General features: G+C 33.9%; 1 protein-coding gene across 3 annotated transcripts in view; it reads right to left on the reverse strand.

Annotated features, from left to right (window-relative positions):
• LOC137620526 (uncharacterized) overlaps window positions 1–12,500 on the reverse strand; it is a 55,222-nt gene that overhangs the window by 42,240 nt on the left and 482 nt on the right. For all 3 annotated transcript variants that reach the window (XR_011040075.1, XM_068350720.1, XM_068350719.1), the window contains exons 2-7: window positions 6,083–6,174; window positions 4,603–4,784; window positions 3,742–3,895; window positions 2,641–2,787; window positions 2,087–2,233; window positions 1,592–1,758 (exon numbers count right to left, since the gene is read on the reverse strand). Coding sequence is in view for 2 of the 3 variants with exons in the window: in XM_068350720.1 (XP_068206821.1) it covers window positions 1,592–1,758; window positions 2,087–2,233; window positions 2,641–2,787; window positions 3,742–3,895; window positions 4,603–4,784; window positions 6,083–6,168 (883 nt within the window). In the remaining variant the exon portion in view is untranslated. The remainder of the gene's footprint in view (window positions 1–1,591; window positions 1,759–2,086; window positions 2,234–2,640; window positions 2,788–3,741; window positions 3,896–4,602; window positions 4,785–6,082; window positions 6,175–12,500) is intronic.

Raw genomic sequence — 12,500 nt, forward strand, 5'->3', positions numbered from 1 at the left:
AAAAGTACCTATGATTTAATAGCTTTATTACACTTCTCTGATGCTCTGTTTACATGCACATCCTACTGCTTGATATACCTATGGCATAATTATAAATATATTCGCGATGCACATATTTAACCAAATTCACTACTTCTGTATAGTTTAATAAATCACAAATATCTCTATACTTCTCTTTATGCCAATGTTTTGTCGGCACTATACATTGAAAGCCCTGAAACCTGAATGGAAATAAATCATAATATTCTCCATCTAGGTTTGACTCGAAAACCGAGCTGGATAAAAGACGGAAATTATTGCTAAATCTTATTTGCACCTAAAGATGTAGTAGGTTTTATGTACACATTTTGTCAATATCAATCAGAATAACAACAGTAAAATATTAAATGTAATTTCTAATTTTACCACTGAACAATGGATGAAATTTTATCTACATGAAAGGTTCATCACTAGTTTATCAAATTCCTCTCCATACAATGTACAACTTACATTAATCTCTCCTTTCATTCTAATCACTCCTGCAAGGTACAGCCTTTTCTATATCTTCGCTTCCTTCCTCTTAACACTTCCAAATATTATACCCTTTTTCCCAATTTATAATTCTTCATGACCAAACCTCAAAATGCTATCCTTCAATCTGACTTCTTACCTCACTGACACAAGTTAAGATACCTTTATAAATATTTATCATCACCCTGAAAAAATAATTAGCTATACCATATGTCCTTGGCACTTTCCTATCTACTTCGTACTAAGATGTAATCTAATAAACTCCTTCCCTCACCATTCCCTGGCCATAATTGTAAATATTTATCCTTAGAAACCCTATTTCTAAAATAACCATGCACTTTTCCCAAACTATTTCGACAAGGGTCTCCTCATTCTTATCTAAACCAATCGTCCCATAGTAATCCAAAATGCCACTGGTTTTCCTGTCACCTTTTTTTGTATACATATCACCTACTACAGCCACCATTTGATGCTCTCAAAACCCAGCAAGGCAAAAATTTAGACTTTTACCACTCACAATCTTCTTTTATCATAGCCCATGCACGCCAATTTTATAATTTTTTTCTTTCCCCAAGTTCATGTCTTACCCACACAAGGCACAAATTAAAAAAATTGTGCTCTTTTGCTGGCACTGCATTTAACCAGTTATGCACCTTTCAATTAAACACCACACTCCACCCACGAAATCCTCCTTTTTCTGTTGTGATCTTCACACACTAACCTTTCACCTTCATATCATCCAGTACTAAAACATCCCGCTTTCTTTACTTAAACACGTCAGCTATTATACATCTACTGTATTTTCTTCTGCACTGTACTCCCAAACACTTAAAAGATCAAGATCTAGCTTGAGGGTACACCCAGGCACACTATTCTATGTTTCCTTATTACCTTTCCTCAAAGGGTATTTTCCATGTTAGAACCCTTGACTTATAGCATCCTGCTTTTCTAGCTAGGGCTGTAGTTTAGCTAGTAATAATAACTATAATAAAGAATACAAGATTTGGTCTGCAAGGGTATTTTCATTTCACGTATGCAGTGAAAAGGCGATCGCCATAACAAAAGGGCTAGGTCAACTCACATGATATAGGAAGACTAATCGACAGCCCCGATCCATAGCCAGTTTTTAACAGGCGCCCGGAGGGAAGATTAAGATTGAAGGTTACGAAGATGGAAGTGGTAGGAGGGAAGGTGATTCGTCTCTCAGGAGTGATGTAGATGAAGCGTTTCTGGCGGTCCTTGGCGTCTCTGCAAAAGGAGGGGTAGTTTTGAAATCTTTGCAAAGGGAAGGACAGTTTACATGAGGTCTCTGTAAATGGTGGGACAATTTTCATGAGGTTTCTGCAAAAGAAAGGACGATTTTCATGAGGTCTCTGCATACGGAGGGACAGTTTTCAAGAGGTCTCTGCAAAAGGAGGGACAGTTTCCATGAGGTCTCTGCAGGAGGGACACTTTTTATGAGGCCTCTGCAAATGGAGGGACAGTTTTCTTAATACATTATCCATTTTTATATCAAACTATGCCCGAAAAACACAAAATCACAGTCTATTTTGAACGAGATAGTGTCGAGCCTTACACAGCTATGTGTTCTGATGTTCCATTGGTATAAAATGACCGTGAGCAGAGTCTCTGGTACAAGTCGCATTTCCCGGTCGATTTTCCAGTTTTCTCGGCTTCGACGTACTCCTTCAGGTGGATGTCGGCTTCGGGGGAATTACTGGGGCTGAGGAATAAAGGAAGCAACCTGTATGTATGGATCAAAATAGCAATACTTTCTTACGTCTGAATATATATAGGAATAAACAATCATATTTGGGTCTATGCAGGAATGAATTTTTAAGTGTGAAAGCTAAGAAACTGTTTAACTTTTGTGCCAAAGAACATTGTTGATAAAATTTGATGCCAGCAGTAATGTAAATATCTAATAAAGCTCTGTAAAAATAGTAATCTCTGTACTCAAACATTTACTGAACCATTTCTTTAATATTAATAAAAGATGATAACCTCATCAAATGAAGATCAGACAAAACTAACATAAACTATTACATCAAATAAAATTTATTTAATCTAAAAAGAAGATAAACATAAATTCTAGCCCAATAGAACAAGAAGCACCTTTCTTTTAATTACCTAAAGAGCAATTCAATCATTTCGCCAAAGAAACCGTGATACTTCAACGGCTCTTGGAAGAATTCGCAGATAGCCCGCTGCAAACATGGCGATCCTTCAAGACCCATGTTGTGTAACACGCCTTCTATTATCTGATACAATACTCTCCTGCAAAACAAAGCGTTTTCTTCAATATTTATTATAAAGGGAAGAGATTATAACCAGACCAAAGAGTCAAGATCTGTTAATTGATATATGTGAGGTGAGCAGCTCTTCTTGAAGAAGGACACTCCAAAATCAAACTATTGTTCTCTAGTCTTGGGTAGTGCCATAGCCTCTGTACTATGGTCTTCCACTGCCGTGGGTTAGAGTTCTCTTGCTTGAGGGTACACTCGGGCATACTATTCCATCTAATTTCTCTTCCTCTTGTTTTGTTAAAGTTTTTATAGTTTATATAGGAAATATTTATTTTAATGTTACTGTTCTTAAAATATTCAATTTTTCCTTGTTTCCTTACCTCACTAGACTATTTTCCCTGTTGGGGCCTATAGGGTTATAGCATCCTGCTTTTCCAATTAGGGTTGTAGCTTAACAAGTAATAATAATAATAATAATAAAATAATAATAACAACAACAATAATAATAATAATAATAATAATAATAATAATAATAATATTGAGCCGTATGAAATATTGCAAAATGTGATAAATAATCCGGGGAAATACTGGCGTTCATCTGATACATCAACATTATCAACATAACATAATATTCAAATGAATGTAATGACAAAAGGGGGAATTTCATAGCAAAATACATTGAAAAATTTGAGGAAGTTCTAAGTTATAATGTTAAAAAGAGTGAAGTAAAATACTCAAATTCTTCTCATTAGCAAAATTCTCTTCATAATCTGAATTTATAAAAATCAAATTACCATTAAATTTCTACCTATTATTTCAATTACTCAAAATAACAATCACAATCCAATTCCTACTTACAATAACAAGTTGATCACTTCATTTTACATCTCATCTTTTCATAAGCTTATGGAACAAAACGTCAGTATTCTTATTGGTATTTAAACTGACCTCGACAAAATAACAATAAGAGTTGTTTTAAGCTCACCTGTCCCCCTCAGTGATATCAACAAGTGGGGCGTCTTTGGGAGTGTGTCCGTACTCGGGATAATGTTTGAAGTTTGGGGCTTCACGTCTTTTTCTGAGAGGCCACTGACCAAAAGGGTTCTCTTCTGATGTCAGGCCCAAGTCATCAAAACTTACTAAAAGGGAAACAAAAATTGTGTCAAAGAAAAATAGTGAATAATTGTCAGTCTCCTGAGCAATATCTTAAAATAAATAAAATAGTTGAACAAACAAATATAAAAATAAAAGACTATGAATCACACACACACACATATATATACTGTATATATACACACACACATATATATACATATATATACATATATATATATATATTGTATATATATACATACATACATATATATATATATATATATATATATATATATATATATATATATATATATATATATATATATTGCATATATGTATGCATATGTATAATTTATTTATATTCTTATTTTCATTCCTCACTGGGCTATTTTTCCCTGTTGGAGCCCTTGGGCTTATAGCATGATGCTTTTCCAATTATGGTTGTAGCTTATAATAATAATAATAATAATAATAATAATAATAATAATAATAATGTGAAGTCAGTGTACCAGAATTAATGAAGCCAACTGTACCAGCCATTAGTTTGAATGGTCAGTGACCTCTTTGCTTCAGTTGTTCTTACAACTGTTTAAATCTGCAATCTTTATCCGAACATTTTTGTGTCCTCTTGGAGATGAGCCTCAAATTCGAACAGTTTATGCAGGTAGTAAAGACAGAGAGAGAGAGAGAGAGAGAGAGAGAGAGAGAGAGAGAGAGAGAGAGAGAGAGAGAGAGAGAGTGACATACTTACTAACAAAGGGGAAGCTGATGAGCATGTTGGTGCTGTAGCCTACTGGCAGGTCGTTCAAGAAGGGCAAGTTGAAGGTTAAGGTGATGGCCAGCAAAGTCGTTGGAGGCAGAGCAAATCGACGATTGGAGGTGAAGAAGAAGAGTCTCTTCTGGCGGGAAAGGATCTTCTCGTTGCTAGAGTTTCTGTCAACGAAAAATAGATTCAGGTTAATATTCTCCGATAACGAAGCAATACGATGTTTAGATTATAAAACAACAAGAAATGCAGCCGTTTCTAGTCCACTGCAGGAGAAAGGCCTCAGTCTCGTTACTAGAGTTTCTAGTAACGAAAAATAGATTTTGGTTAATAAAGTCTCCGATAACGAAGCAATTCGATGATTAGATTCTAAAACAACAACAAAAGCATACGTTTCTAGTCCACTGCAGGACAAAAGTCTCCTCGTTACTCAGAGTTTCAGACATGCGTTTCTTCATGTCTTGTGTTCGGCCATTTTCATCACCATGCTGGCTACTGTGCATTGGTGATGGTGGGAGACTTAAGTCAGATAGCTCACAGCAAACCAGCCTAGTAATGCTTTGCTGTTCATGGCGATACACAAACCCGTTCACCACGTTAAGGTATCCCCATGCAGAAAGGTTTACGATTATAGTGTTATTAATGAATAGTGGCTTAATATGACTGCATAATCGTCAGGTCATAGAATATACTGTATTTGGAACGTATGAATAATGTAATTATAGATTCATAAATACCGATAAATAGAGATATTACTACTGATCTTTAGCAGATAAATATATTCTAGTTTTAATGAAGATTTTGAGAGCCCGTGGCTTGCACCTTCAATGCATGTCAATCTAATACTTACCTACCTACCTACTACAGGTTTTCAAACATGAAATTTGTGGTGACATGTCTTCAATTATTCATATTTATTCTTCGTGGAATGGGTTAACTACTACAATGTCATTGTTCAGTGGCCACTTTCCTCTTGGTAAGGGTACGAGAGATTCTTTGCCTATAGTATGCAGCTCTTCTAGAAGGACACTCCAAAATCAAACCATTGTTCTCTAGTCTTGGGTAGTGCCATAACATCTGTACCATGGTCTTCCACTGTACTGGGTTAAAGTTCTCTTGCTTGAGGGTACACTCGGGCACACTATTCTATCTTATTTCTCTTAGTCTTGTTTTGTTTAAGCTTTTATATTTTATAAGGGAAACATTTATTTTAATGTTGTTACAGTTCTTATTTTTTCCTTGTTTCCTTTCCTCGTGGGGTTATTTTCCCTGTTGGAGCCCCTGGGCTTACAGCATACCGCTTTTCCAACTAGGTTTGTAGCTTAACAAGTAGTAGTAGTAGTAGTAGTAGTAATAATAATAATAATAATAATAATAATAATAATAATAATAATAATAATAATAAAGAAAATCTAGATAACAAACATGCCAAGAGAAGAAATAAAAAACACAAAATAAGATTTACCTTTTGAAATGTGTAACTTGCGTGGCAAGGATGATAAGGAGTAACACGACGACGCTGGCCACTCTACTATGCTTCAGTTCCTTCATTTTGCTCTGTAATAAAAGAAATTGAAATATCAGCCGTGAACAGAAAAAAAAAGAACATTACTGAACGAAATAAGTCGTGGAAATATTCTGAACAATATTTGCATCCTGGATTAAGGAGTTGAGAGGATAGACAACTGCAAAGTTTGAAGGTGGTTCATGAATGGCAGAAGCAAGGGACTGAACAGTGGCCTAGAGACTGACCATATACAGTACTTATACCAAACACTACCGGTTTCAAGATATTGGTAATAATCCACATATTTTACATTTTTCCGAGAGTATTTTTTTCCCTTTAAGCATCATAGGTTCCTTTGAGTTTTATGTATACATTTTGTGTGTGTATATATATATATATATATATATATATATATATATATATATATATATATATATATATATATATATACACATTTTGTGTGTGTATATATATATATATATATATATATATATATATATATACATGTATATATATATATATACACACACACACATATATATATATACATATATATATCCACACACACTACAGAATATTAAGCATGAACCTTTCAAACATCCAACTCAACTTTGTATTCTACATTTTTGACCCAGTTTCATAAATACATAGGTTGCATGAGAATTATAACTGGAGAGGAGTCGTCTCAACAAGTTTTTTTAACTCTACTCTCTGGGGGGCTATGACTGACTATCTACCGTGCCCCCCTCCCTCTGGATATAAGGTCCGGGCAATCTGCGCACGCACGCACACTCTATTCTCATATCTCTCTGTCTCTCCCATTACGGATGTGGGGGAAGAAAGATAGAAAGAAAGAAAGACGCATATCTCCGCAGGTCATTTAACTACAGGGGAATTCCTTTAGCCTTACGGCTAACGAAGTGCATTAAGTAGAGAAGTGGGCATGTGGACCATAGGTATAGGAATGGCATGATTGAAAGGATAGGAATATGATTAAAACAACAGGAATAGGAATATGATAAAAACAACGGGAATAGGAATGTGATTAAAACAATGAGAATAGGAATATGATTAAAACAATAGGAATAGGAATATGATTAAAATAATGGTAATAGGAATATGATTAAAACAATAGGAATAGGGATATGATTAAACAATAGGAATAGGAATATGATTAAAACAATGGAAATAGGAATATGATTAAAACAATAGGAATAGGAATATGATTAAAAATGGGAATAGGAATAACATGGTTAAAACAATAGGAATAGGAATATGATTAAAAATGGGAATAGGAATAACATGGTTAAAACAATAGGAATAGGAATAACATGGTTAAAACAATAGGAATAGGAATATGATTAAAACAATAGGAATACGAATAACATGATTAAAACAATAGGAATAGGAATATGATTAAAACAATAGGAATACGAATAACATGATTAAAACAATAGGAATAGGAATATGATTAAAACAATAGGAATACGAATAACATGATTAAAACAATAGGAATAACATGATTTAGGAATAAGAATATGACTAAAACAGAGTAAGACGAATTCTGATACAGTACAGATCACATATAATTACTACCATAGAAAAAAACATACAAAATCCTGAATGAAAAAAATAGTAAAATTGAAAAAAATAAAACATATCAGAGCTTTTAGCAAGCAAAATGAAAATAATAAAAAATGTACAAAATAATTACGCTTCCTAAAAAGAATAATATGATCTTACTGCCGCCGGCTATATCATTAAATAATTCCTTGTATTAGGATGGGCAACGGTAAAGGTGTCTGGTTCCAGTTCCAGTATCATCAGAATAGATGCTCACCAGAACGCCAGCCGGGCAACACGCCCCGAACTGTGCTCCCCAACCACAGCAGTATCTTCCCAAGTAAACAGCTTAAACTCACAGTCCCGGGATCGATCTGCTGTCATACGAATACTAGGTGAACTTGTAACCACTGTGCAAGCCAGGAGACTGAGATGTGTCTATGGTTTTATGGATATGGTAATGGGCTTACAGACAGTGTAGGGGGAGGGGGGGGGGGGGAGAAAAAGACTTCATGGCCTTTATCAACTTTCTGGTCTTCGAAATAATTAGTGATAGATTTATTGATGGACCACATGGCAGAGAATATCTCATGATAGCTGGGTGTAATATTTCGTAAAGTTTCATAAGTTTCATTTGCTTTTCCTCTTATTGATTCTTTCTAGTTTGCATTAGAAGTACAAAAAGCCCTTAAGACTTCTCTTCATAAAAACCGAATAAAAAATCTACTCTTCCTCGGCTATGGGTTACCACTATCCATCTAATTGTGGATTAGTATCGGAAACGTAAATGCCTGGCAATCTGCTAGACAGGAGTTCGATTCACACTCAAGCTCGATAGTTTCTAGACGTGATAGCAACCTCACCATCCTTGTGAACTAAGGATGGGGTATTTGGGGGATCCCGTGAGCTCTACTTGCTGAGTCAACAGTAACATTGCCTGACCCTTCCTGGTCCTAGATGTATGGAGAAGGGGCTGTGGCGCTGATCGTATAACTACATATAATGTTCCTCTAGGAGTGTCTTTCCCTTTGTCTCTGCCATTCATGAGTGACCTTTAAACCCTTATACGTGTTTGTTCATACATGCATGAATATACGTGACTTCTAACGTATTATATACACTCTAGTGTAGCAATAGTCAGAAATGACACAAATTCAAAAGAGGGTCAACCCCTCGGGATGTAATATAGACCCTGGCATGATGCTCAAACTGCAATACTGTGTAATTATATAAAGATCCAAAAGCAATTAAAAATTATAAATATAAAAACTGTCCTTTATATAATATAAATGTAATCCCACTTGAGAAATGTCATACCAGCCTTAATAACGCAATGAGAATAAAAATTAGACATTAGAATATCTCGAACATTCAAGACTTGATGTGTTGCCCCATGAACACTCAAAGGTCAGAGTTCTGTCAAGTCACCTCATATCATACAAAACTGGTGCAGACCTGAAATGTCAGCGAATTCCGCCTACAACAAGTTATAACCAACGAATAAAAGGAATATCATATAAATATTATGTACATATATAAATATACTTCATACATACACACATACACACACACACACACACACACACACACACACACATATATATATATATATATATATATATATATATATATATATATATATATATTTATATATATGCACATGTATATATACTGTACATACATTTATATATGTATTTTGTTAACTATAGCTGCTCAGAAACTTTCAATACCTTGAATGTGACATGCAGACACATAAAACACACCCCCGCATACACACACACAAACCCACGCATATATATATATATATATATATATATATATATATATATATATATATATATGTATATATATATATATATATGTATATATATATGTATATATATATATATATATATATATTTACATAATATAGATATATACACATACATATATATATATATATATATATATATATATATATATATATATATATATATATATATATATATATATATATATATATATATATATATTTCATATTTTTTTGTTTGGAGGTCAAATCTAATTTTGCGGTGCATGTTGTGCGTCTCAAGAATAGGTCGACAATCTCAGCATTCTAAATTCGTCACCACCACTAAGATGAGAGTGTAAGAAAAATCTGGGAACTCATTACAGCAATATCCTCAAGCTATAACGGTGTTCAAGTCATGAAGTTCCCATTTGCCCTCGAATTACGACACCCAACGAGAGAGAGAGAGAGAGAGAGAGAGAGAGAGAGAGAGAGAGAGAGAGAGAGAGAGAGAGTTGAACCAGGTTGGATAAGGTGTGTCCGCGAGTCATTTGATCACGACTTGAACTGGATATAATCAGCGTCATCTGTATCATTTTCAATCCGTTACTGCAATGGTTCGTCACAGATGAGTGACTATAACCTGGGCAGACTATCTATGAGTTAACCAAAAAATATTAAAAGTTAATAAAAATCGATATAAGGACGCTAACTGGCAATTATTATTATTATTATTATTATTATTATTATTATTATTATTACTATTATCATTATAATAAGACTGACTGCAATAGCTTACAAACACAGACACAAATATATAAATACACACAAATATAGTATATATACATACGTACATGTACATACATACATTATTTATATATATACATAAATATATATATATATATATATATATATATATATATATATATATATATATATATGTATATATATATATATATATATATATATATTCATATATATATATACATATATATATATATATATATATATATATATATATATATATATATATATATATATTATATATACACACACTACGTATTCTTGCATGTGTGAGAATTCATACATAATATAAACGTAAATATTTTCATCCTCAGCTTATGAAAAAGGTTTGAAATATAATATCATCGGCAAAATCTCTGAAACCACAAATAAAAAAAAAAAAAAAACAGGAGTAAGGTACTCGCCGGTCACTCAACCACAAGCGAAGGAGGTCAAGGCCCGTGAGAGAGATGCTGGTTCTTAATTTGAGTGTGACAGGGAGTTTTTATTTTTATTTTGACATAGTGGACGTGTTTGGTCGTTAGCAATATTGCCTTTTTTGAGCGCCATTCTTGGAAGGCCTTAATAAGGGGTGCGTGCATACATACATACGTTGATCTATCAACATAACTATCTATCTGTCAATTCATTTCTCTATGATAAATAGCCTACTTTTTGTAAATGTATGAATACACACACACACACACACACACACATATATATATATATATATATATATATATATATATATATATATATATACATATATTATATATATATGTATATATATATATGTGTGTGTGTGTGTGTGTTTGTGTGTGTATTCATACATTTACAAAAAGTAAGTTATTTATTATCGGAAAATGGATTGATAGATAGACAGTTATGTCGATAGATCAAGAGGATGACAAACTAGCAAGGTAGATAGATAGCTATACGGGTTGTTTGTATTTGTGACAATACGTCCATATTCTGTCTGGTTAAATACAGAATACCAAAATCAAGAATGAATATGACACTCATACAGAGAGAGAGAGAGAGAGAGAGAGAGAGAGAGAGAGAGAGAGAGAGAGAGAGAGAGAGAGAGAGAGAGAGAGAGAGAGAGAGAGAGCGAAATTGTATGCTCCTCGTTAGGTTGGATACGAGCCAATCGTCAGTCAGAAGTGGCTTAAATCTTCTTCTAAGTTCAGAAGATCGTCAAAGATGATGCTGTTGATAATACATCATAGCATCCGGGAAAAATCCCTCGGGATAGTGGTTTTCAAATCTCACAGCTTTCGAAATTCGAGAAGATTTAGGAAACATTAATTGCGAACTAAGACTTCATTCTGTGGAAGATATCTTACTTTTTTTCCACATGAGAATCAAATACAAAATTAACTTTTGAAAAAAAAAAAAAAAGTAGTCTTTCATGATCCCAGATATACTGTATACTAGCGTGAACGCAATGTAAACAGAAACTGTATTAATATTGGATTCCCGGGATACAATCGTATTTAGTTAATGAAATCCACATAAATCCAAATACTGGGAAAAAAAGAGGAGGAGAAAACAACCGATAACGAGGGAAACGAATAGGTACAAAGAGGGAGAGAAAAGGAATGCGGGGTTCAAACTACAACCCAGCCAGAAATATTGCTCAACTTTCAATACTTCCTGTTCTAAAAACCGGATTGTTTGGTACAAGGTTGAAGCTTTTAAGGTAATTATCTTTGTTTGAGGTAATGTTCATGGTTTAAAGTTAATTCTAAGGTATTTTCGGTTTTACTAGTTTAAAATCTAAGGAAATTAGAAAAGTTTTAAGGTCATCTAAGGTGAAAAAAACAGCAGCATTTAAGGTTAAGGCCACACGGCGCATGCTCGAGTTTAAACCCTGGTTTGGTATGTGATGTAGAAGGGAGGGGGGGGGGGGAGGGGTAGGGGGGAGGATTCAGGAAGAAAATAGGCGGGGCCAACATCAGAAGTGGTCTAATTGGAGTACTCCAAGTGGGGCATTTATAGTTTCCTATGATAGTACACATTATTTGAAAGATTACAAGGATACATGAAGTTGTAATCTATGACCACAAGAAACCTGTATGTCATTAGCCTATCGTAACCTGTGTTTAAAATAAAACGTGCTGTCGACTTTTACAAAATAACCTATACTTTTGTCTTCTGTATTCTTTAAAATTCGTATCTAAGAAGATTCTCTCAAGTGATAATTTTCCAATGTTGCCAATAATTATCTTTTGAATACTAAACCAGATCTTACGATGTTCG

Source organism: Palaemon carinicauda, chromosome 27 (assembly GCF_036898095.1).
Source record: "Palaemon carinicauda isolate YSFRI2023 chromosome 27, ASM3689809v2, whole genome shotgun sequence".
Lineage (NCBI taxonomy): Eukaryota > Metazoa > Arthropoda > Malacostraca > Decapoda > Palaemonidae > Palaemon > Palaemon carinicauda.